General features: G+C 35.6%; 1 protein-coding gene across 2 annotated transcripts in view; it reads left to right on the top strand.

Annotated features, from left to right (window-relative positions):
- Positions 1-27,235, top strand: part of LOC103674665 (zona pellucida binding protein) — a 121,449-nt gene that overhangs the window by 44,362 nt on the left and 49,852 nt on the right. The window contains exons 6-7 of one of the 2 annotated variants that reach the window (XM_040644497.1): positions 8,222-8,298; positions 14,949-17,110. In XM_040644497.1, coding sequence (XP_040500431.1) covers positions 8,222-8,298; positions 14,949-15,026 — 155 coding nt within the window. In that variant the 3' untranslated portion in view covers positions 15,027-17,110. Of the gene's footprint in view, positions 1-8,221; positions 8,299-14,948; positions 17,111-27,235 lie in introns of those variants that run through there. The other variant, XM_040644496.1, reaches the window with a different exon arrangement.

Raw genomic sequence — 27,235 nt, 5'->3', positions numbered from 1 at the left:
TTTAGTCTTTCACCACTGAATGTGATATTGGCTATTGATGATATATATGTGTGTGTCTTTCATTATATGGTGGGATTTTCCTCCTATTTTTGCACTGTTGAGTGTCTTTCTCCATGAAAGGGTGTTGAATTTTGTAAAATGACTTCTCTGCATCAAATGAGATGGTCATGTGGGTTTTTTGGTCCCTTCATTCTGTTAATGTGGTGTCTTACAATGATTGATTTTTTGTATGTTGATCTATCCTTGCATTCTGGTAATAAATCCCACTTAATCATGGCTTATTATCCTGTTAATATGCTCCTGAATTCAGTTTGTTAGTATTTTGTTGAGTTTTGCATCAGTGTTTATTAGTGATATGATCTATAATTTTGTTTTCTTAAAGTATCTTTGTCTTTTTTGTGTGTGCTTTAACAGTTCTGTTCCCACCCTTTTCCATTGCTGGTGTCATAAAATTGTGACTTTATAAATTGCCCACAAATATAAACTAATAATTATTTTAAATGAATTTACTCTCTCAAATTATGCAGAAAGTAAAGTGTGAAGTTACAAACCAAAGTTACAGTAATACGAACTTTTAGACTAATTGTTTTTAAATAGCTTCTTAAATCATGTAAACATTGCTGTTAGAATCCAATCTTACAATAATAGTAGCTTTTAGCATTACTCATATATTTACCTTTATCAAGGTCTTTATTCATAGGGCTTCAAGTTACTCTCTTGTGTCCTTCCCTTTCACCCTGCAGGACTCCTTTGAGCATTTCTTGCAGGGCAGGTCTAGTGGTAACAAACTCCCTTAGCTTTTGTTTATCAAGGAATGTCTTAATTCTTCCCTTACTCCTGAAAGACCATTTTGCATGTTATTGGAGTCTTGGTTGATACTTAAAAACAAACAAACAAACAAAAAAAAACTTTTAGCACATTGAATATATCAGCCTATGACATCTGGCCTCTAAAATTTTTGATGCAAAATCAGCTCATAATCTTATTGAGGATCCTTTGTATGTGACAGGTTACTTCTCTCTTCCTGCTTTCATGATTCTTTGTCTTTCAGAAGCTTCATTTTAATGTGTCTTTCTGTGAGTCTCTTTGAGTTCACCTTACTTGGTATTTGTTGAGCTTCTTAGATGTTTATAATCATGATTTCATTAAATTTGAGAAGTTTTCAGCCACTATTTATTAAAATGATTGCTCTGATACATTCTCTCTTTCCTTCTGGGACTCCCATACTGTATATTGTGGTCCATTTGATGATGTTCAGAAATTTTCTTAGGTTCTGCTCACATTTCCTCAGTCTTTTTCTTTTCCTCAGATTTGATAATTTCTAATGTTCTGTTTTCAAGTGGGCTGATTGTTCTTTCTGCCTGATCACATCTGCCTTCAGATCACTCTAGTGACTTTTTCACTTCAGTTCTACTTGTCAGCTCCAGAGTTTCTTTTTATGTTTCTTGTCTCTTTATTAATATTTCCATTTGTTCATACATAATCTTCACTTTATCTACATCTCTAATTCTATTCCCATCTTTCAGGGGGTTGTTTTAAAGTCTTAGTCCAGTAAACTTGATAGCAGGTGTTTTTCAGGGATAGTTTCTATTGATTTGCTTTTTTCCCTTGAATGGACCATACTGTTTCTTTATATGTCTTAAGATTTGTTGAACACTGGGCACTTGAATCTAATAGTGTAAGTGTAGAATTCTTCTCCTTTTCCAGGGTTTGTTTATTTTGTTGTTGTTTTGTTTATTTTTTTAAATCAGTGGCTCTTTCTGTGCCAACGGTCCATGTGAGGTGTAAACTTAAGTTCTCTCAGGTATTATCTTTTACCTTTCTTGTGCATATATGGTCACTTCCTAATTTTTCCCATATATGTTGCTTTTGAATATCCTACTGTTTAATGCCTGGCTACCCAAAAAGGAAAAAGAGAAAAATAAGGTGAAAAGGGGCACAGGCCCTTTCTGGTCTCCTGTTAGTAATCTCAACTTGTGTGAGAGGGGCTTGTGGCACAGAAGGAAGTGCAGCAGTAATGGCCGCCTGCCTCTTACCTGCATCTTTGTGAAAGAAGATGCAGTGAGCAAATCAAGCACACATCTGATATTTGGAGGTCAGGATTGTGGTTCCCCCCTCCCCATCCTGGCTCCCACAAGCTGTGTACAAACTAATTCAAAAATACAAACACAGCTGCTGGCCATGGTTCTTGGGATGTTGGATGGGGAGCCACTACTGCGCTAAGAGCCAAAATTGACTGAAATTAACAACAATTTGCTGTCCAAGCCTTCTTTTGGAAATTGCCATAATTCCATAGACTCCCGAATTCCAAAACAGTTACATGGCACAGATTCTTCCACTGAAATTGTTGTGTATGAGGGGAGACTTCTGCGCTGCCATCTTCTCAGAATCCTCCCCGATGTAAACCTTATCCTTCCTCTCTATTAGTAAGAATTTTTTTTCTCCCTCTTCTTTCTTTCAACATTTTCTTTTTGTTTGATTTTCTATAGTTTGAATATGGTAAACCCCTGTGAAGATTTTTCAGTATTTATTCTGCATGTTGTCTGTCAGTTTCCTGGATTTCTGCTTTTGTCTGTCATTAACTGGAAAATTCTCATCCACTATTGCTAAAAAGATTCTTTTCATTTCATTCATTCTTTTTCTTCTGGGTTCCTTTTGTATGTACATTGTAACTTTTGTTAATGTTCAACAGTTCTTGGAAATTCTTTTCTGTTTGTTTTTTTCCCGTCATTTTTTCACTTTACTTTTTAGAGTCAGAAGTGACCACTGACATATTTCAGTCTCCAGTCCAGTCTGATTCTTTTCTCAGCCACATTGAATCTCCTGATGAGCTCATGGAAGCCATTTATTTCTTTTATGGTGTTTTTGATTCTAGCATTTCCTTTTGATTCTTTCTTAGAGTTTTAATTTCTCTCCTTATATTGCCCATCTGTTCTTGCATGTTGTCTACCTTTTCCATTAGAGCCCTTTGCATATTGTCATAGGTATTTTAAATTTCCAGTCTGATAATGTCAATGTCTCTGCCATTTGTAAGTATGATTGTAATGCTTGTTGTGTTTCTTTTTTTTTTTTTTAAGATTTTATTTATTTTGTTTTGAGAGAGGGTGTGAGTGGAGGGGGGAGGGGCAGAGGTTAAGAAGGAGAGAGAGAATTTCAATCAGAACCTGTTATACAGGGCTCGATCTCATGACCCGGAGATCATGACCTGAGCTGAAATCAAAAGTTAGATGCTCAGCTGACACCTGGCTTGCTGTGTTTCTTGAAACTTTTTTTGCCTTTTAGTATTTCTTGCAAGTTTTTATTGAAAACTGGGCATGATGTGCCTCATAGTAAGAACTGAATTAGGTATGTTTTATTATAATATTATTTGTTTCTCTGTTTAGGATTTGGGCTCTATTTACTCTTCAAGAGAAGTATAGGTTGCAGGGGCTAAAAATTTCCATGATACTCTCATTTTTGTTTCTTTTATTGTCTTTGAGTTTCCCTAAAGTCTTCTCCTTAAATAAGGTATGAGATTTAAAATCCTTATGTTGTAATCTCTTGGTTTATAAGATACCCTGTTGATGTGGTGGTAATTTGTAAGGATAAAAAAAGCATCCTATTGCCTCACAACCAGATCTCAGGATTTTAGACAGTTTAGACCTTTGGTCTGAAACCTTCAGCAGTGTTTTTCCTTCTCTTTCCTGGTTTGTGCAGGAAGCCTACAGGTAGTTGGAGTTGGATATCTCCAGTCTGCAACATCATTTAGACGCTGGTAAACCTCAAGGTGCTTAAGCTGTGGTAAAATATTTCTCTTTAGGGCAAACCTTCATTGAAGACAAGTGACTGTTCTTGGTGCATTTCAAAATGTTTATTTCGTTCTTTCTCATGCTAGAAGTACAAGGGGTTTTGTTTTCAGTCCCCTCCCTGAGAACCTCTTGGGACTGATGGAGGCAAAACTCATGAAAGTGTGGAGGTCCCTATGAGCTGGAATTTTTTAATACTTGAACTTTTTCACTGTGAGCCTTCAACAGATTCTAAGTTGCAGTTTTTTCCTACTGGTACTAGCTTCCCTTGGCAAGCTCTCGCTGTGGGACTTCTGCCCTAGGAAGCAGTAAGTCTCCTATCTACCTTTTTTTCTCTGCAGTTGTGTGGCCAGCAGTTTTCCTTGAGACCTCAGTTATCTGATGAATCAAAGAAGAGTTTGTGAGTCTCAGTATGTTTACCTCTTTTCTTGTGAGGACAGGAGTGACAGCATCCTAGTGCCTTTCATGTTGGACTATAAACCAGAAGTTCTCTTTTATCTTTTTTATTTCTTAATGCTTCTGTTACTGATTTTTCTTATGTGTAATTGACTATAAAATAGGATTTTTGATTTTATTTTCTTTCCTTTTCTGAATATATTCCAGTTATTTTCTTAGCAGCTTTCCTGAGTTTTACAGTTAATAACTTGAATATGTAACTGTATAGTTTGAATGAGTACTGGCCTAGTTTGAGCAGTGTACCAAAACTCTGCTCCAGTATAGTTTGTTCCTTCCTCCGATGTTCTCAGTAATTGCATTATTATACATTGTTTACCACTAATATAGATTTATAATTATGTTATTTCTTTTTAATCATATACTTGAAAAAAGTGGAGTTAAAAGAATAAAAATACAAATATATTATTGCCTTATATCTGTGGAGATGAGTTTACCCCTGCTCTTTATTTCTTTGCATAGCATTGAATTACTATCTGTCGTCCTGTTACTAGCTGATGTTGCAAACATTGTGTTTGGAATATTTTACTTTCTTCTTCATTTCTGAAGGATACTTTTCCAGATAGAGGATTCCTGCTTGAAAGCTTTTTCCTTTTAATACTTTAAATATGTTATCTCACTGCTTTCTGACCTCCATGGGTTTTTTTTTTTTAACAAGAAATCTGGTATTAATCTTTTTATGAACTTGTAGTAAGTGTCAAGTTCCTTTTTTTCTTCTCGCTCTCTTTCTGCTTTCAAGATAATTTCTTTGACTTTATTTTTGACAGATTGGTTATAATGTGTTTCACTGTTGAATTCCTTGCCTTTATTCTACTTGAATTCCATTGATGTTTTTGGATATGTAGATATATGTCTTTTATCAAATTGGGACATTACTGGCATTAATTTTTCAAATGTTCTTTTAGTTCCTTCCTTTTTTTTCTCACCTATGACCCCCATTATACATATGTTGTTACACTTGATGTGTCACAGATCTCTTTAGGCTTTCATTTCTTCTCCTGCTTTTTCTCTCTGCTTCTCTAACTTGATAATTTCAGGTTACCTGTCCTCAAGTTCACTTATTTTTTCACAAGATCAAATTTGTAATTGGAAGCCTGCAGTGAGTTCTTCCTTTTCATTGTTATAACTGTCCATTCCAGAATTTCTTTTTCATTTCCTTTCTTTCACTTTATTAATATGTTCTGTTTGTTGAGAATCATTTTCCTCTTTGTTGTTGTTCTGTGTTCATTATTTCCTTTGGTTTTATGAGTATATTTAATACAGTAGATATAGAGTCTTTGTCTAGTAAATCCAGTTTCTGTGCTTTCTCAGGGATAGTTTGGTGTTTGTTTTATTTTGTTTTTTGTTTTGTTTTTGTTTTTGTTTTGGCTGTTTGGTTCATACTCTCTTCTTCACAGTCTTCATAGTTTTTTTTTTTTTTGAAAACTACATTTTTAATATTCTGTCAGGTAGTAATCATGAAGGCAGATTTCTCCACCTCTTTTGTGTTTGTTTTTGTTGCTCTTGTGGGTTGTAGTTGTTTGTTTAGTGACTTATCGAAACTACCTTTGTAAAGACTATATTCTTTGTTGTATGTGATCTCTCATGTCTCATGTCCTTAGCTTGATGTTAGCTAGTATTCTGATAAAAGATTCTTTAAGTGTTGTGCATAAGTCAACTTCTGTCGACTCAGCATTTTCTTAATTGGTGTAAAAATTAGGTATTTTCCAAAGTTTCAACAAATTTGATTCTGACTGTTTTGGGCCATTTTTGTCAGCATTTCCGTGGTAGAATGTGGCTTGAAGTATACTACTTCACCATTTTACAGATGTCATTTCTGTCTTTTTCATTTTTAAATTTTGTAGAAAGTTTCATATAAAAAGACAGAAAAGGGTACATAATTTCATATAGGATGAGCTTGGCCATCTAGCCTAAGTAAAGCAGGTATATCAAAGGAGGCAGGGGTTCAAAAGAAATTGTGCTCTCTCAGATCCAGAGAGCTAATTGAGTGAACTGATCCAGACAGCAGAAGTGTTGTGTGATTTACCTAACACGGTGGGGGAAGAGAGGCATACTGCCTGTTGGCTCTTATTACCTTTAGTACTGGATTATAATTTAAACATTCTAAATGCTAATGACTTTATTAATCACTGTCTATACTGATTCTAAAGACTGGATAATTTCTGTGGATTCTGTGTTATTGTTTCCAACAATTTTACTTTAGTTTAATGTACAGTAGATTTTTTTTAAAAGCTTTTATTTATTCATTTGAGAGAGAGAGCGTGCACATGAACAGGGTGAGGAGCAGCAGGAGAAGCAGACTCCCCACCAAGCAGGGAGCCCAGTCATGACCAGAGCTGAAGGCACACGCTTAACCAACTGAGCCACCCACACGCCCCAATACATAGTAGATTTTGGTGGATTTTTCAATTTGCCTTAAACTTTTATACAGATTCAAATTAAAAATAAAATTGCGTGTCTTCATGATGATCTGATCTCATAATCATATTATGTTAAATTGTTAGACTGTGGTCTGCCATCTTCTGAATTGCTTCATAATGAACAGTGGTTTCAAAAGCTTTACCTTAGGTAAATAATATTTTAAATATTTGGCTACATTTTTAAAATGCTTTCTTTAACTTCGTTGTATATGTTTGATACATAAGTCTAGTGATTTTACATTTCCTAGGTCTAGTTTTATGATGGTCTCATTTTAAAAGGATTTAAAAAATAGTCCATTAAAAAAAAAACAAAAAACTTTTTTTCCGAATCTACAGCCCTTCTTGAAGGTCTGCTTCAGCTTAACATCTGTCCTGTTTGATTTTACAAAATCACTCTGATGTACTATACTGTATTCTTTGTGATACTTTATAATTCTTTATGATATCAGTTCAGAGGGCAACAGGGAAATTTCATGATGTGTACTGGTTTGAGGAGATATCAAAAAAGAATGTTGAAATAATGAAGATTTCCCATTATTCCACAAGTGTATTCTGTATTATAATACTTTTATGGTCAGTTTTATTATCTTCATATCAGTGCTTATCTACCCAACATATTTTACATAACATATTGGGCAAATGTTGATAATATGAGCAAGGATCTGTCTTCTCATATAGAGAATTTGGGGAAAGTAAAATAGTCACAATTGCTTGTGGTTATAGAGAGCTTAGGTTGTTAAGATTGACATATTTATATTTTGAATCGTATTTTCACAGCTAGAAAGATGAAAAAAATCATAATATTTAGCCTCTTGTTTTTCAGAGTAGAGACTGGGTCTCAAGGAGATATTAAATAATATGCTTGTGTTTATTAGTGCTAGACCTGGGATAGAAATCAGATTTCTTTTTATATATTTTGATAAATAGTGGGAAGTAACTGAAGATTTTAGAACTGTGGTAATTAACTTAATGAAATAATTTAGAAAGATTATTTAATGGAAATCCTTAAGTCATCTTTTTCTTATTCCTTCTTTGATTTTTATGTCTTCACAAGTTTTTATGTCTTCCATGTTGTACAGTTAAATGGTATATAGTTATTCCTAGTAGCCTCTTTAATGATCCCTTAAGTTTCCTTGTTATTGGTTGTATTACAGTTTTTTTATTTATAATATTGTTGGTTTGGGGTTGTAAATTTTGTTTACTTTTCAAAGAAGCAACTCAGTTTGGTGAAGATTTTCTATGATTTTTCTGTTCTCTATTTTATGTATTTCTGCTCTGATCTTTCTTCTTTTCATCGTTATCATCACCAGGCATTGTTATTGTTACTATCATTATTATTAATTCTTAGGGTCACTGTATTAGTGAGGTTTTCCTGATTTACATAAAACTAATCTTTGACTTAGATTTGTAGCTGTGAATAGTGTAGTTTAACATTAGGAAACTGCTTAATTATTAGTGGAAGAGAAATATTATATTTCAAAATATGTTCTATATTTCAAAACCCAATTTTAATATTGTGATACAGACTTTGGGCCCTTGATAAAATATAATGTATTTTCTCAGTTTCATCTCTAGACACTGAAAAAGGACCTAAGCCATGTGCAGACCATAATTGTGAATCCTCCAAAAGACTGTCTAAGGTATGTTATGTGAGGCCAGAGAAATTTAAAAAAAAATGAAAATGCTCAGTGTGTGAGTAAGCATCTTAGCTATTTATTGAACACATCAAATCCACCCACCACATTTAGGAAATTCAACAGTAAAAATAAAACCTCATCAAAGAAATATAATTGATATTTTTATGAAATGCTTTATAATTAGCATCTTGTAACTGTGTTAAGAAAGATGATGTTTCTGTTTCTTTGGCCTTATTTCCTGTTCCATGTTAATTTATAATTATTAAGTAGAATTCTCTCAGTGTTACTGTTTTCTAACCTAAAATGATAAATTTAATCTATCATGTTTGTTAACCATTTTCATATTGCACTAAAACCAGCATCCTGTGTCTATGCTTAAGGCAGAAATTAGATTGACCCTCCCAGCAGAAATCTAATTTAGTTTTCTCTTTCCTGTTATACTTTACATACTGTACACATTCAGTAACTTGCGGCTGTGTTGTGTCCCATCTCTGGTTACTCCTCAGTGATCAGAAGCACTTTGTAAAAAAATGTTTTTTAAATACTTGGCAATTTAAGATTACTTACATATTATTAATGGTCAAAATGTCCTTATAAAGGTATAGGTATTGCGTATGGTCCACATCCATTACTTTTGCCCAGTGAAACTGACAGGGGAATGATTTCTTAATTTGTGCCCAGTAAGCCTCCAGAGATATAGCCACATCATCAATCTGTATGTTATCAGATATTTCCATTTAAAAATGTTCCTTAGGGGTTACCTTTCATCTCTGGGATAGACTGTTTTTTGTTTTTTGATTTTTTTTACTTTACTTTGGAAAGAGGAGCTATGTTCTGGGACACCAGGAACAGAGCAGTCAGTCTTATTTTTCTATTCCTATTTCTTAATCCATGGGTATTGTGCTAATCATTCTTTAATTAATGGCACATCTTTTAGACTTTTACCAATCTTCCAACTTTTGAATAGTTATAGTCCTTCAGCTGGTGTAATTTCTTTGGTGATGTGGGAATGTGTGTTCAAGCAGAGGAATTAGGGGTAGGGAAGGAAACAGAGACGTTTCATTATTTTCCTTCAAGATGATCTCATGCCGGTATCCATTTGTAGTTTCCTTATGTCATTTAACATTGAGAATCAATTTTATTTGTACTTCTTATATAGAAACAGAAAAAAATCAAATTCTGCATTCTATGAAACTTGTAATAACAAAGGTCTGCAATTTTATTAATTCCTTTAGAATGTTATGTGACTATATTAGATTGCTCAATGAACATTATGCCATATGATTTTTCCTGTCATTGGGATACCTTTTTTTTTTTTTTTTTTTTTTGCTGTACATCTGTCTGTCTCCCTTTTTCTCTTCTACTCTCCTTCCTGTTTCCCTTCTTTCTTTTCTGGGCATAAAATGGTCTCTTTTTGCCTATTATGTTAAAATAAAGATGGTGTTTTTCTGGTTGATGGTAGTACAATAGCAGTATAATAGTTACCATAATAATAAAAAGAATTCAAAATCTCCAGACCAGAGTATTTTCACAGAAGCATTCTGGGGACTTTAATTTACAAATCTGAAATATTATTTAGTATTATCTGCTTTATTGTTCATTTCATTCAGTTTTCAACTTTTGGGCCTTTTCATTTATTCTTATTACTAAATACACTTTGAATTTAGCAAGGTCTAAGTAATGTGAAATGTTCCCCTGACAATGGGAAATTCAGACTTATTTTGACATATTTGTCCCACTGGAGATATATCTAACTCTTTGAAGATTTGATCCAAATATGTTCTATTTCTTCTTAGATGCACTGTGTTTTTCCACTCTTCTCTTCTAGTGATGTATTTGTCAGTCCTTATGCCTGTGCCACACTTTGTTCATGCCTGTACCTTTACAGCAAATCTAATATAAGTATTTTATTTTGGTTCCTTTTCAAGATTGTTCTAGATGTTCTAGGTCCTTTTTATTTCCAGAAATTTTTTTAAGTTACTATGTCAGATTTCTAAAAACAAACAAAAAATACCCTGGATTCTGATAGGAGTCACCATGTATCTAGGTCAAATGGTGAGAAGTGATATTTTGATAATATTAAGTTTTCCAATACATAAACATGTTAGTTCTCCCCACTTATTTAGGTTTAAAAAATCACCTTTTAATTTTTTTTGGCAGTTTTTAGTTTGAAGGTCTTGCACATTTTCTGCTCAATTTGTTCCTAAGTATTTTGTGTTTTTGTTTTGTTTTGTTTTGTTTTGTTTTTTAGTGCTGTCTTAAATGGAATATTTAAAAAATTCATTGGTCAGTTGTTTCAGTTTTCAATAGATGTTTGCATGTTGCGTATTTGCATATAGTATTTATAGCCACTTGTTAAATTCATTTCTTACAGTACTAGCTTTAAAGATTACTTGGGATTTTCTATATAAACCATCATATCATATGCAAATAAGAGACAGTGTTTCCTTTTTTTCTGATTTTTATGCCTTTTATTTCTTTCCTGATCCTGTTTGAATCTACAGTATGGTATTACATAGATGTGGTGAGAATAGATATCCTTTTCTTGTTCCTGATCTTAGGGAGGAAGCTAAAATTTAGGCTTTCACTATTAAATATGCTGTTAGCTCCAAATTTTCATAGATACCTTTTACCAGATCAGGTATGTTCCCTTCTGTTCCTAGTTTCCTGAGAGGTTATGCTATGGGTGTTTGTTCATTTGTGTCAAATACTAATTCTGCCTTTATTGAAAAACCCACATATGTCTTCATTATAAATTTAGCAGAAAATATGCAAGACCTTTAAACTAAAAGCTATAGTTTGTTCTTTTATCCTTATGAAATGTCCCCTGTAATTCTTGCTCTCAAATTTTATCTAAAATTAATGTTATTAATTCAGTCTTCTTATGCTTACTGTTTGCAAGGGTATATGTTTCTAACCACTTAATTTCAGTTATCTTTCTTTATATTTAAAATGCATGTTTCTTGTAGACAGCATATAATTGAGCCCTTTCTTATCTCAATAAAAAAAAATCTTTAATTGGAGCATTTATTCCAGTAAAATTTAATGTAATTATTGATACAGTTGGAATTGTGTCTACTATTTTACTATTATTGTGTCTACTATTTTACTATTATTGCCTAAATTCCCCCTTTTTCATCCTTTGAGTGTATTTTTAGAGTTTCATTTTATCTGTCTACCTATTTATTTATTTATATTGAAATAAAATTGACATATAACGCAGTATTGACATATAACATTGCATTAGTTTTAGATATACAACATAATGATTTGATATATGTATATATTGCAGTGTTACTACCACACTGAGTTAACATCTGTAAACACAAAGAGTTGCATATTTTGTGTGTGCGATGAGAATTTTTTTTTTGTTTGAGTGGTTGCTCTAAAAATTGTGATGTACATCTTTTGTCATTTCACAGTTCACTTAAAATTTGTATTTTGTCATTTTCTGCTAAATATAGAAGTGTTGCCATTTTATATCTTCATTTAAACCACCCTCATCTTTTATGCACTATCATTCTATCCACCTGTATTATAATATATAAAAATACTTCTGAAGGCATTTGCTGTAAATATCTTTTAAAGATATTTAAATAACAAATAGTCTTTTATGTGTATAGTACCATTTTCTGTGTTCTTCCTTCTGAGAATCAAAGTTTTTATCTGATATTATTTCTCTTTAGTCTGAAAAATCTTCTGTTGCATTTGTTGTTGTTATGATCTGCTGACAAAGGATCCTTTCAGTTTTCTTTTACCTACACATTCTATTTTTTTTTTTTTTATTTATGAAGTATATTTCATTGGTTAGAAAATTTTGGTCTGGTAGGCTACTTTTTCAGCATTGTAAGTTATTTTTTTCCCACTCTCTTCTTGCTTCTGTTGCTTCTGATAAGAATTCCATTATTTACAAGTTTTTTTTAAAGACTTATTTATTTATTTTAGAGAGAAAGAGCAGGGGATGGAGGGGAGAGCAGAGGGAGAGGGAGAGAGAAGTAGTCTTAAGCAGGATCCACACCCGGTGTGGAGCCCAACCCGGGGCTTGATCTCATGACTCTGAGATCATGACTTGAGCAGAAACCAAGAGTCAAACACTTAATTGACTGAGCTGAGCCTTCCAGGGGCCCTTATAGGTTGCTGTTTTTCCATATTTAACATGTTGGTTTTTTTCTTTGTTTTCAGTAATATTTTTCTGTATCTTTAGTTCTTAGCAATTTGAGTATGGTGTGCTTTGGTTTGGTCTTGTTTGTATGTATGTGTTCTGTGTGAGATTGGCTTGTGGTTATTGAATCTGATTTCATGTTTTTCATCAATTTTTTGGAAAATTACAGCTATGATTTCTTCTATTTTTCTTTTTTCTCTCCTACACTCTCTATTCTCTACCATCTCCATATTTTCAAATATCCATGTGGTTTAAACTTCTCACAGCAGATGGTTTGTTTCTGAGACAGGGGGTCACCCTCTGTAAGAAAGCCATAGGTGGGTGAGTGTCCTGAGAAGTGAAAGCATAAATCATAGACTTTTTCTGCCCCAACTTTGGGAGTTATTTGGCATCTTATGTGTTCTGGTGTCTTGGTCAAAGCATTCACAGGTCTGCCTGGTTTAAAGAAAGAGGTTCAAACACCATTACTGTATGAGGTGAATGCCATAGAATATGGGGCCTTGTTTAAAATTATTGTAACGATTATAAAGGGACACTCACACATCAGTTGTTTTAGGATCTTTTTATTTACATTAAAATGCTGAGGAGAATTTTAAGTAGGCATACAGTTGTAAGAAGGTTATAGGGAAATCCCTTGTACATTTTGCCCAGTTTCTCCCAATGGTAACGTCTTGCAAACATACTGATAGACAACAATATCACAAGTAGGGGTATTGACATTTCTACAATCCACTGCCCTCATTTGGCTTTGGCAAGTTTACTCCTTTTCGTTTCTGTGTGTCGAGTTCTTATGCAGAGTTATGTATCCACCACCATAGTCCAGATACAGACAGTTCCAATCCAACAAGGATCCCTGTGTTACTTTTTATAACCACGCCTGCCTCTTTCCTACCTCCCCCCCCTCCGCCCCCTCTCCTTAACGCTTGACATTCACTATTCTGCCCTCCGTTTTTGAAGTTTCAATAATCATAAACAATGTAACCATTCAGGATTGGCTTTTTTCCCTCAGGATAATTTCCCTCAGGATTCATCCAAGGTGGTATATGTACCAGTAGTTGGTTCCTTTATATTACTGAGTCGTGTTCCATGGTGGATGTACCACAGCTCATTTAGCTTTTTATCTGTTGCAGGGCATCTGGACTGATCCCAGTTTTTGACTGTCAGAATTAAAGCTTTTGTAAACTTTGGTGTACAAGTTTTCATGTGAAAACAATTTACCATTTTGGCTAATTCTGGGTCATATTATAGTTAATTTTACATTTCCATCAGCAATGTATGAGTGGTCATTTCTCCAAGTTTTTATCAGCATGTAGTCTTGTAACTAATGTTTATTTTATCCCCCATGGGAGTTATTTAGTAATATCCCATTATGGTTTTAATTTGCATTTCCCTAATTGCTAATGATGTTGGTCATTTTTTGTTATGCTTATTTGCCACCTGCACATCCTTTTGATGAACTATCTGCTGCTCATTTTTTTTTTTAAGATTTTATTTATTTACTCGACAGAGAGAGACAGCCAGCGAGAGAGGGAACACAAGCAGGGGGAGTGGGAGAGGAAGAAGCAGGCTCATAGCGGAAGAGCCTGATGTGGGACTCGATCCCGTAACGCCGGGATCACGCCCTGAGCTGAAGGCAGACGATTAACCGCTGTGCCACCCAGGCGCCCCAACTGCTGCTCATTTTTTATTGGAATTGTTTGCTTTTTCCCTGTTCAGTGAAAAGGATTCTTCATATATTCTAGATCTAGTGTTTTTCTCATATGTTGTTTGTAAATATTTTCTCCTAGATTTTAGCTTGTCTGTTCTTCCTCTTCCCATGGGTTTTTAAGGAAGCAAGTTTTTAATATTTATGAAGTCAAGTGTATCCATTTTTCCTTTTATAGGTTGTGCTTTTTTTGGGTCAAATCCAAGAACTGCTTGTATAGTCCTACATTCTGAAGATTTTCCTCTCTTAAAAAAATTCTTTTTACATCTTTTTTTGCATTACAAATAATATCTGCAATTATTTTGAGTTAGTTTTGCTTTATGTATGAGATTTAGGGCAAGGCTATTTTTGTTGTTATTGCTTTGTCTGTGGATGTCACATTTCTCCAGCATCCTTTGTTAAAAATGCTGTCCTTTCTCCATTGAATAGCTTTCGTTCTTTGTTAAACTGTAGTTGAGAATATTTGTGTGGCTCTATTTCTGGGTTCTTTATCCTTTTCCTTTCTTTGTGTTTATGCCTCTCTCAGTACCTCACTATCTTATCTGCTGTGGCCTTAATGATGGGCCGTTATTCATCCCATTGTATTCCTGTCTTAGCAAGATTGTTCTATCTATTTTAGGATCTGTTCATCATTAAATAAATTTTAGCAAAAGTCTGTGTGTGTCTACAAAAACCTTTGGGGTGTTGGTAGGAATTATGTTAATCAGTCCTGCACAGGCACACCTCGTTTTATTGCGCCTGGCTTTATTGCGCTTCACAGTTACTGCATTTCTTTACAAACTGAAGGTTCTAGACGTCAGTGGAGAAAGTGACTGCAGATGTGGTGGAAACAGCCAGAGAACTGAAACTAGAAGTAGAGCCTGAAGATGGGACTGAATTGCTGGAATCTCAGGATAAAACTTGAACACATGAGGAGTTGCTTCTAATGGATGAGCAAAGAAAGTGGTTTCTCCTCCTGGTGAAAATGCTGTGAAGATTGTTGAAGTGACAACAAAGGGTTTAGAATATTGCAGAAACTTAGCTGTTAAAGCAGCAGTGGTGGAGTTTGAGAGGATTGACTCCAACTTTGAAAGAAGTTCTGTGGGTAAATATCAAACAGCATCACATGCTGCAGAGAAAGCATTCATGAAAGCAAGAGTCAGTTGATGTACCAAAGTTCATTTTTGTCTTATTTTAAGAAATGGCCTTAGGCCACACCATCCTTCAGCCACCACCATCCTGATCAGTCAGCAGCCATCAGCATTGAGGCAGACCCTCTACCAGCAAGAGGTTATGGCTTCCTGACAGTTCACGCGATGGCTAATGTTTCTTAGCAAAACAGTATTTTTAGTTAAGATCTGTACATTGTTTTGTTTAGACATACTGCTGCTAGTGCACATGTAATAGACTAGAAGATTGTGTAAGTACAATTTTTGTATGCCTGGGGAAACCAGAAAATTCATTTGAGTCACTTTATTGTGATATTGGCTTTATTATAGTGGTCTTTGGAGCCAAACCCACAGTATCTCTGAGATATGTCTCTGTATAAATTTGGGAATAACTTACACTTTTACTTTGTTCATTCTTCCAAGCCATGGACGTATGTCTGTATATCTTTTTAGGTCTTCTGCGATTTTTTAATCAACTTTTTTGAAGTTTTTAAAAGCATACGTAACATGTATGTTTTAACGAGTTCATACTGTGTTTCCTTTTCTATGGAACAACCTTAAATATTGTGTTTTAATTTCGGTTTCTATATGTTCATTGTCAGTGCATGGTAATGCATTTTATCAGCATGTGTTCATCTTGCTTCTGAGGTACTTGCTGAACTTAGATATTAGCTCTAGGAGGTTTTTTGTACGTGGAGTGTTTTATGTTCCTTGGGATTTTCTTTGCTGACAATCATGTCATTTCCTAATTGAGGCAGTTTTATTTTTTCCTTTCCAATCTGTATGTTTGCCTCTTTACTGATTTTTTGACTTATTGAAGTGGCTAAAGCATCCAGCGCTGCGTTTAATATGAGTAGTGAAAGTAGATGTCCTTTCCTTTTTTGAGCTTATGGAGAAAGTATTCATTCTTTCAACATGAAGTACTATGTCTGCTGTAGGTTTTTTGTAGATTCTTTTTGTAAATAATTCTGAGACAATTCCCCTGTAATCTTATTTTGGTGAGATTTTATTAACAATAAATATTGGATGTTGCCAAAGCCTTTTTCTGAGTTAATTATTGAGGTCATAGGATTTTTTCTTCTTTTACTTGTGGATATGTGGATTACATTGATTGACTCTAGAATAATGAAGCAACCTTGCCTACCTGGAATCAATTGCACATGGTCATGGTGTATAATGTTTTAGACATGGTTGGATTTAGTTTGTTCATATTATATTGAGTTCATGAGAAATAGTAGTCCATAGTTGTTCTTTGATATAGACTCTGTCTGGTTTTGTTATTAGGTAATACTAGCTTCACAAAATAAAGTGGGAAGTTTTACCTTCTCTTCTGTTTTCTGGAAGAGACTATTTAAATTCAGCATTAATTTTTGAAACGTTTGGTAGAATTTTCTTGGGAAACCTGGAGATTTCTATTAAGGGAGCTTTTTCTTACATATTTAATTCCTTTACTAGTTACAGACTATTCAGATACTTGTTTTTATTGTAGTTGAATTTTTATAGTTGGTGGTGTTTGAAGAATTGGTCCATTTCTAAGTTGTCATATGCTTGAGCATAAAGGCCTATGGAGTTTTCTGTTATTAACTTTCAATGCCTGTTAGTAATACTCTCCACTTCACTGCTGATCCTTCTGTTTGGTCTTCTCTGTTATTTTTGTCGCTCTTGCTATAAGTTTATTAATCTTATTGATCTTTATGAAGAAGTGGCTTTGTGTGACATTGACTTTATTGTTTTCCTATTTTCAATTCCATTAAATTTCACTTCCATCTTATTTCCTTTTTTTCTATTTGCTTCCTTTTTTGTCTTCTGGTTCTTTTCATATTTTCTTGAGGTAGGGACTTTGGTTATTGTTTTATATTTTTTTCTTACCTTATATAAAGTTTTGTGCTATAAATTTCCACTTATTGCTTTAGTTGCAACCCGCATATTTTCATATGTCATTTATTTTATTTTTCTAAGTTTTTATTTAAATTCCAGTTAGTTCACATACAGTGTAACATTAATTTCAGGTGTAGAATTTAGTGATTCAGCACTTCATACATCATCTGGTGCTTATCATGACAAGTGCACTCCTGATTCTGCATCACCTGTTTCCCCCATCTCTCACCCTCCTCCCTTTTGGTGGCCATCAGTGTGTTCTCTGTAGTAAAGAGTCTGTTTCTTAGCTTGCCCCTTTCTATTTTTTCGTCACTCCTTTGTTTTATTTCTTTTCTTTTTTTTTTCTTCCAAGGTTTTTTTTTAAATTGTAGTTAGCTAACATACAGTGTCATATTGGTTTTCGGAGTAAAATTTAGTGATACATGTATCACTAAATATAACTTACATATATAACACTTACATATAACTTACATAAATATAACACTTACATATAACACTGAGTGCTCATCATAATACATGCCCTCCTTAATGCCCATCACCTATTTAACCTATCATCCCACCCCCTTCACCTCCCACTTCCCTTCCAGCAACCATCAGTTTGTTTCCTATAGTTGAGTCTTTTATGATTTGCTTCCCTCTCTGTTTTGTTTCTTAAATGCCACATATGAGTGAAATCATGTGGTATTTGTCTTCTCTGATTGACTTATTTTGCTTAGCATAATATTCTGTAGCTCCATGCATGTTGTTGCATAGGGCAAGATTTCATGCATTTTTATGGATGAACAATATTCTATTGTATATATATATACTGCACCTTATTTATCCATTCATCAGTCGGTGGACTTTTGGGTTGTTTCCATAATTTGGCTATTGTTGATAATGCTGCTGTAAACATTGGGGTGCATGCATCCCTTTAAATCAGTATTTTTGTATCCTTTCAGTATTTGCAGATGACATGATAATCTATTTAGGAAACCCAAAAGACTCCACCAAAAAAATTGCTAAAACTGATACATAAATCCAGTAATATCAGAAATCTGTTGCATTTCTATACACCAATAATGAAGTAGCAGAAAGAGAAATCAAGGAATCAATCCCATTTCTAATTGCACCCAAAACCATAAGATACCTAGGAATAAAGCTAACTAACCAAAGAGGGAAAAGATCTGTACCCTGAAAACTATAAAACACTGTTGGTGGGAATGTAAGCTGGTATAGCAACTCTGGAAAACAGTATGGAGCTTCCTCAAAAACTTGAAGATAGAGCTACCATATGACACAGCAATTGTACTACTAGGTATTTATCCCAAAGATACAAATGCAGTGATATGAAGGGGCACCTGCACCCCAATGTTTATAGCAGCAGTGTCCACAATAACCAAACTATGGAAAGAGTTCAGACGTCCATTGGCAGATGAATGGATAAAGAAGATATGGTGAGTGTGTGTGTGTGTGTGTGTGTGTGTGTGTGTATACACACATATATACATGTATATACATACACACACACACACGTATACATATAATGGAATATTACTTATCCAAAAGGATGAAATCTTGCCATTTGCTACGATGTGGATGAACTGGAGGGCATTATGCTAAGTGAGATAAGTCAGTTAGAGAAAGACAATTATTGTGTAGTTTCACTCCTGCGTGGAATTTAAAAAACAAAACAGGATCATAGGGGAAAGAAGGGAAAAATTAAATAAGATTAAATGAGGGAGACAAACCATAAGAGACTCTTAACTTAGGAAATAAACTGAGGGTTGCTGGAGGGGAGGTGGGTAGAGGGGGGATGGAGTAACTGGGTGATGGACATTAAGGAGGGCACATGATGTAATGAACACTGGGTGTTATATGCAGTTGATGAATAACTGAACTCTACATCTGAAACTAATGATACACCATATGTTAATTAATTGAATTTAAATAAAATAAGATAAAAAAACAGTGATGAAAGAAATTGAAGATGACATAAATGGAAAAACATTCCATGCTCAATGATTGGAAGAGCAAATATTGTTAAGATATCTGTATTACCCAAAGTAGTCTACACATTAAATGCAATCCCTATCAAAATACCACCAGCATTTTTCACAGAGGAGAAGAAACAATCCTAAAATTGGTATGGAACTACAAAAGACCCCAAATAGCCAAAGCAAAGAAAAGCAAAGCTGGAGGCATCACAATTCTGGACTTCAAGTTATATTACAAAGATGTAGTGATCCAGACCTGTGGTACTGGCATAAAAACAGACACATATATCAATGGAACAGAATAGAAAAACCAGAAACGGACCTATGGTCCATGGTCAGTTAATATTCAACAAAGCAGGAAAGAATATCCAGTGGAAGAAAGACAGTCCCTTCAATGAATGGTGTTGGGAAAACTGGACAACAACCTGCAAAAGAATGAAACTGGACCACTTTCTCACATAAAACACAAAAACAAATTCAAAATGGATGAGTGACCTAAATGTGAGACACAAAACCATTAAAATCCCAGAGGAGAACACAGGCAGTAACCTCTTTGACATTGGCCATAACAACTTCTTGCTAAATATGTCTCCTGAGGCAAGGGATATCAAAGCAAAAATGATCTATTGGGATTTCATCAAGATAAAAATCTTCTTCACAGTGAAGAAAACACCAACAAAACTAAAAGGCAACCAACGGAATGGGAGAAGATATTTGAAAATCACATATCTGATAAAGGGTTAGTATCCAAAATGTATAAAAATCTTGCAAAGCTCAACACCCGAAAAACAAATTATCTAGGTAAAAAATGGGCAGAAGACATGAATAGACATTTTTCCACAAAAGACCAATAGATGGCGAACAGACACATGAAAAGATGCTCAACATCTTTGTAATCAACTGATTACAGGGAAATGTAAATACAGTGCAAACCAGGGAAATGCAAATCAAAACTACAATATCACCTCACTTCTGTCAGAATGACCAAAATTGACAACACAGGAACCAACAGGTGTTGGTGAGGATGTGAAGAAAGGGGACCTCCCCTCTTACACTGTTGTTGAGAATGCGAACTGGTGCAGCCGCTCTGGAAAACACTATGTAGTTTCATCAGAAAGTTAAAAATAGAACTACCCTATGATCCAGCAATCACACTACTGGGTATTTACCCAAAGAATGTCATTGATTTCAATTCCTTTAAATTTGTTGAGCTTTGTTAGAAGGTCCAGAACAGGTCTATCTTGGTAAGCATTGAGTACTTGAAAAAAAAAGTATTGTTTTTGTTGGGTGGCTTTTTTTGTGTGTAGGTTATTGCATCCTGTTGGGTGATAACATTGTTTACATCATTTTATAGTCTTTCTCATTTCTTATATTATAGTTTCACCAGTTGTGGGTAGGACATGTTAACTCCCCATTTCCTTCTTCTCCAGGTCCTGGCAGCCACCATTCAACTTTTTGTTTCTTTGAGTTTGACTCTTCTACATACCTCATATAAGTGGAATCATACAGTAATTGTCTTTTTTTAATTGTCTTATTTCACTTAGCATAATGTCCTTAAGTTTCATCCATATTGTACTGTGTCTTAGAATTTTTTTCCTTTTAAAGGCTGTACATAAATGCCAAATTCTGTTATCCATTCATCCATTGATAGACACTATGGGTTACTTTCACCTTTTGGCTCTTGTGAATAATGTGTCTATAAACATGAGCATTTATGGAATGTTCTGCATATCTGTTAAGTCCATATGGTATATAGTGTTGTTCAAGTCTGCTGGTTCCTTATTAATTTTATGTCTAAATGTTCCATCCATTATTGAAATTGGAGTTTTAAAGTGTCCTAGTATTCTTATATTGAAGTAGTTTTTTTCTTCAGTTCTGTATTTGCTTTATATGTTTATATACTCTACGTTTGATGCAGATATATTTATTATTATTATACCATTCTGTTGAATTGACTCTTTAATCATTATATAATGGCTTTCTTTGTTTTTTATGACAGTGTTTTTTTTTTGGTTTTTTTTTTTTACTATGTTAAGGTGATTTTTTCCAGATGTAAGTACAGCATCTTGCTCTCTGGTTTTTATCTGCAGATCTTTTTTCATGCTACACTTTCAGTCTATGAGTTTCCTTAAATCTAAAGTCACTTTCTTGTACACAGCATAGAGTTGGGTCTTGTTTTATCCATTAAGCCACCCTGTGTTTTTGAGTAATTTTGTTTAAAGTAATTATTATTATATAAAGGCTTACTCTTTCCAGTTTGTTCATTGTTTTTTGTCTGCTTTGTAGTTCATTGCTCTCTTTCCNTGGTGCTGTCTTCCTTTGCTTTTTGGTGATTTTTTTGTATTGGTATGCTTTGATTCCTTTCTTTAGCTGTTTCCTTTGTGGTTATCATGAAGCTTATATGTAATTCTTACATTTATAACAGTCTTATTTTAAGTGGATAACTGCATATGAAAAATCTACATTTTTATATCCCCCACACACTTTGTTATTGATGTCACAATTCACATCTTTTATTTGTGCATCCATTAACAGATTTTGTAGTTACATTTATTGTATGTCTTTAACGTGGTTTTTTTAAAAGATTTTATTTATTTATTTATTTATTTATTTATTTATTTATTTGACAGAGATAAAGAAAGCCAGTGAGAGAGGGAACATAAGCAGGGAGAGTGGGAGAGGAAGAAGCAGGCTCCCAGCGGAGGAGCCTGATGTGGGGCTCTATCCCAGAACGCTGGGATCACACCCTGAGCCGAAGGCAGACGCTTAACGACTGAGCCACCCAGGCGCCCCATTTAACGTTTACACTAGCTTTAATTAATGATTTCTGTGTCACCCTTATAGTGTTACATTATTTTGTATTTGCACATATATTTACATTTACCAGTGAGATTTATACTTCCATTATTTTAAAGATTTATTTATTTTAAAGAGAGAGTGACTTGATGAGAATGAGGTGGGGAGAGGGCAGAGAGGGAGAGATAATTTTTAAGCACACTCTGAGCTGAGCACAGAGCCCTATGTGGGGCTTAATCCCATGACACTGAGATCACAACCTGAGCCGAAACCAAGTCGGATGCTTAACTGCACCACCCATGCATCCATATACTTTCATTTTTTTTAAATGTTGCTATTTAGCATCCTTTTATTTTATCTTGATGAACTCTCTTTAAGACTTCTTGTAAGGCAGTGTTCTCATAGATGTTGGAACTTCTGGTGGTATCAAACTCCTTCAGTTTTTGTTTGCCGGGGAAAGTTTTCAGCTCTCCTTCATTTTGTTTTGTTTTTTTTTGTTGTTGTTGTTGTTGTTTTGTTTTTTTTATCTCCTTCATTTTTAAAGGGCAGTTTTGATGGGTATAGTATTCTTGGTTGGTAGTTTCTTTTTCTTTCTGCACTTTAAGTGTATTATTACACATTTTTCTGGCCTGCAAGTTTTCTACTGAGAAATCTACTGATAGTATTTTAAGTCAGGGGGGTACCCTTTGTTTGATTGGTCGCTTTTCTCCAGCTGCTTTCATAATTCAGTCTTTGTGAATTTTGACAATTTAGTTATAATGTTTCTTGGTGTCCTTGGTAGTCCCTTTTGTGCAGCTCATTTGGGATTCTTTAAGCTTTATGAATCTGGATGTCTGTTTCTTTTCCCAAGTTTAGGAAGTTCTTTGGTATTATTTGGTATTATTTCTTTAAATTAGCTTTCTATTTTTTCATGCTTCTCTTACTTATGGGACCTCCATAATGCATGTGTTGACTTAGTTGATGTCAATGAGTCCTGCAGGCTTTCTTCACTCTTTTTTTCTTTTCTCCGATTGGATAATTTCAAATGACCTTTCTTTGAGTTCACAGATTCTTTTTTCTGCCTGATTGAGTCTGCATTTGAAGCTCTCTACTAAGCTTTTCAGTTCAATCGTTATATTCTTCATACCAGAATTTCTGTTTGGTCCTTTTTTTTTAATAATTTTTATCTCTTTGTTGGACTTTACATTTTGTAAATACATGAGTATTGTTTTCATGATTTTGTTGATTATATCTCTGTGTGTTCTTGTAGTTTATGGAGCTTCTTTAAGATTATTTTGAATTCTTTGTTAGGCAATTCATAGATCTTTATATCCTTATAGTCTGCTTTTGGAGCTTTGTTTGTTTTTTTTTCTGGTGTCATATTTCCCTGATTTCTTTGATCCTGGTAGCTTTGGTTGGTGTCTGCACATTTAAAGAAATTGTTACTTCTTCCAGGCTCTATGCTCTTGCTTTAGGAGGGAATGACCAGAGTAGAGATTTTGTGGGGTGCGGTGGGGAGTCTGTTAAACCTTCTCTGTGGATAGACTTGCTTAATTCCTCTAGCTCTTTCCTGGGTGGGGAAATGTCTTAGAATTGTATTCCTTCTCTCAGTTGCATAGAGCCATGCTGGGTGCTGAGAACCACAACAAGTGTTAAGAGCAACTCAGTCCTTTTCCCTAGGGCAGTGCCCTGAAATGCCAGGGCTTTGTGTACCAGCTCGATGTCTCTCTCTCTCTCTTCTAAAGGAGATATTTAATAATTTTGCTCCTTCTATGTAGCTCGTAGAGTCATGCAAGGTACCCTAAGGGTCACCTTTCTCTTTTCCCTAAAGCAGTGCACTTAGATTTTGAACCAGTTGCTACAAGCACCATTTTTCTCCCTCGTGAAAGCAAACCAATGTATAGGAATTTACAGAGGAGTTTTTCCTTTCCCCGTCCCTCTACTACGTCTTCCCCTTCCAGCCCCTTTCCTTCCCCAGCTAGATAAAGAAACTTTCTTGTTATTTCCCTTTTGTGACTGAATTTTTTTCTTGGTTCATTGTTTTATTCAGAGTCTTTTTTTTTTTTAAACAGATTTAAGGCTTTTTCCCCTTATTTCTGTAGGCTGGTGTATTAGAACATTCTGGAATACTTGGATTAGTGTGAAATGAATCAGGAACTTACCTGGGATTACATTTGTAGTTTTCTTATCATTTTTAACCTCTCTGTCTTTCTGTCTCTTCCTATCTTCCTTCCTTTCTCTTCTCATTCCCTCTCATTGTTGAAATATAGCAACACAAGGTCTTTATCCTCTAAGTAAGGTGATTTGTAGCAGGAAGATATTTCAGGATACCTACTATACCATATGGTTGGAAATGGAAATCTTTTCCTGTATTTTTAAATGTCATTTTTGTACTCCCACTGCGTGTGGCTTGCTTTTTTCAATTAGAAATATGCTACTTTGAAATTTTTAATTATAACTGTTTAAATCTCTAATAATTTCAAAACATAAGTTACACTTTGCCTTTAGTTGTTCTTCTTAAGAGCCTAGTTTTTCTAGTGCAAGTTTCAATTCTTGTGGAACAACCACCACTGCAGTGACATTGCTGAGTGAAGAGTAGGGTTTTTGTCTTTTGCTTCAGGATTGAAGTAATCCCCACAGTGCAAAGTTAAATTTTTCTGTTCTGAAGTGCTAGGATTCAGTATTTTTTCTGGAATGGATTCCAGCTTTCATAGAATTTAAACTGCTATATAAGCTTTTATTTTCTTCCTCTTGCCTTTGGTTCGGATTTGAAACTGAGCTTTATCTCATAGTTCTGTGCCTAGTTCACTGGCATGTTTATATAGTGTCCATGTTACAGTGTTCCCACCATGAGAAGGACAGTTTTGTGTTTCTGTTCAATCATTTTTTATAGCTCTCCTGTGGGACCTTCTATTATAAGATATGATATCCTTTCTTTCATTTCCTTCCTGAACACCAGTATCACAGATCTTTTCTACTCAAACTCGACAGTTCTTTCCATTTCTTCCAGGATGCCTTTAAGCTACTGTCTCCTTCTTTGTTTCTTAATTCCATCCCTATTTGATGACCATAGTTATTTTCCACAGGGATTTCCAAATATAGGTGCTAACTAAAGATTTCTAGAGGACTCTAACTTACAGGTGTAATATCTGTAACACCTGGTAGATATTAACTCTCCCCTTGTGGATAGAAGAGCTCCAGTTGGGCTGTGGTCTTGTATAATAAATGATATGTGTTGCCTGTTGTAGAAATCCCATAATGTTAAGTAGTTATTGCCTTCTAAGCTTGCTGGACGAATGTAGAGCAATTATGAAAGCCTTTCCAGTCACCTTTATTCGCTACCAAACTTGACATGGTCAGTGGAACAGATTGTGGTATTTAAAATAAGCTATTCAGCTTGGTTGGGAAGATGGCGGAGGAGTAGGGGACCCCTTTTTCAGCCGGTCCCCTGAGTCGAGCTGGATAGGTACCAGACCAGCCTGAACATCCACGGAATCAGCCTGAGATGCAGGAAGATACATCTGGATCTCTACAAATGAACATCTCCAGCGCTGAGTATTGAGGTACCAAGCGGGGAGCCGTGAAACCGCGCACAGATATGGGAAGATAAACGAAAGGGGGAGGGAGCCGCCGCGTTCGGGCGCCGGGAAGCGGTAGCCACCTCCACCGGGGAGCGGGCGGTCTCGCGGACCGGCACCCGCGAGAGAACAGACTGGGACCATGAGCGGGGAGCATGCACCACCACACTTTTCACGGAGCTCTGGTGTCCTCACTGGAACCAGACTGAGACCGGGAGCTCCGGGAGCACGCGGGAGCAGCTGGCGGCTGCCGGTGTTAGAAACACAAAGGACAGAGATGCTCCGGCCCTGGAAGTGAGGGCTGGGACGCCGGGTGTGGGGCGCACATCCCGGATGCTGCAGGGTTGAGCAGCACCAACAGAAACAGAGTTAAAGTGGCCAGAACATCAGTGGAGAACGGTCCGTGATCCCTCTGTTCTGAGACAGAGGCTGAGATTCGGCCACTGCTGCTCTGACTCTCAGAAGAGGCACAGCAAACCCCCAGGGAAAGCCGCCAGAGAACAAAAGCCTGGAAATACCGGCTCACAGTGTGCCCATTCCCATGCCCCCTCGCAGGGGACACGGAGACTCTACCCAGACAGAGTTGCCTGAGTATCGGCGTGGCAGGCCCCTCCCCCAGAAGGCAGGCTGAAAAATCAAGAAGCCCACATCCCTAAGATCCCTATAAAACAAGGGAGCACGGCCTGGGTCCCGGTCAATAATCTGGGCTCTGGGCAACCCCGCAACATCTCCTCATCAGAATGACGAGGAGGAGAAATCCCCCCCCCAGCAAAGAAAAGACAATGAGTCTGTGGCCGCTGCCACAGAACTAATGGATATGGATATAACCAAATTATCAGAAATGGAATTCGGAGTAACAGTGGTCGAGATGATGTGTAGACTTGAAAAAAGTATTAACGAAAATGTTAATGAGAATATAGAATCTAAAGGGCGGAAATGAGGGTGAATCTGACAGAAATTAAAAATTCTATGAATCAAATGCAGTTAAAACTAGAGGCTCTGACGGCCAGGGTCACTGAGGCAGAAGATCGTATTAGCGAATTGGAGGATGGGTTAGTAGAAGAAAAAGCGAAAATAGAATCTAGACTTAAAAAAATCCACGCCCACGAACGTAGGTTATGGGAGATCACTGACTCAATGAAACGATCCAATGTCAGAATCATCGGCATCCCCGAGGGGGTGGAGAAAAACAGAGGTCTAGAAGAGATATTTGAAAAAATTGTAGCTGAAAACTTCCCTAATCTAGCAAGGGAAACAAACATTCGTGTCCAAGAGGCAAAGAGGACCCCTCCCAAGCTCAAACATAACAAACCTACGCCACGTCACGTCATAGTGCAATTCGCAAATATTAGATCCAAGGATACAGTATTGAAAGTGGCCAGGGCAAAGAAATTTCTCACGTACCAAGGCAAAGGTATGAGAATTACGTCAGACCTGTCTACACAGACCTGGAATGAGAGAAAGGGTTGGGGGGGCATTTTTAAAGCTCTTTCAGAGAAAAACATGCAGCCAAGGATCCTTTATCCAGCAAGGCTGTCATTCAGAAATGATGGAGAAATAAAGACTTTACAGAATCACCAGTCATTGACCAATTTCATAACCACGAAACCAGCCCTACAGGAGATATTAAGGGGGCTTCTATAAAGGTAAAAAGGCCCCAAGAGTGATACAGAACAGAAAGTCACAATCTATAGAAACAAAGACTTTACTGTCAACAT

This window comes from Ursus maritimus, unplaced genomic scaffold (genome assembly GCF_017311325.1).
Source record: "Ursus maritimus isolate PB19 unplaced genomic scaffold, ASM1731132v1 scaffold_3, whole genome shotgun sequence".
NCBI classification, from domain to species: domain Eukaryota; kingdom Metazoa; phylum Chordata; class Mammalia; order Carnivora; family Ursidae; genus Ursus; species Ursus maritimus.
This window is presented reverse-complemented; position numbering and strand designations above follow the sequence as displayed.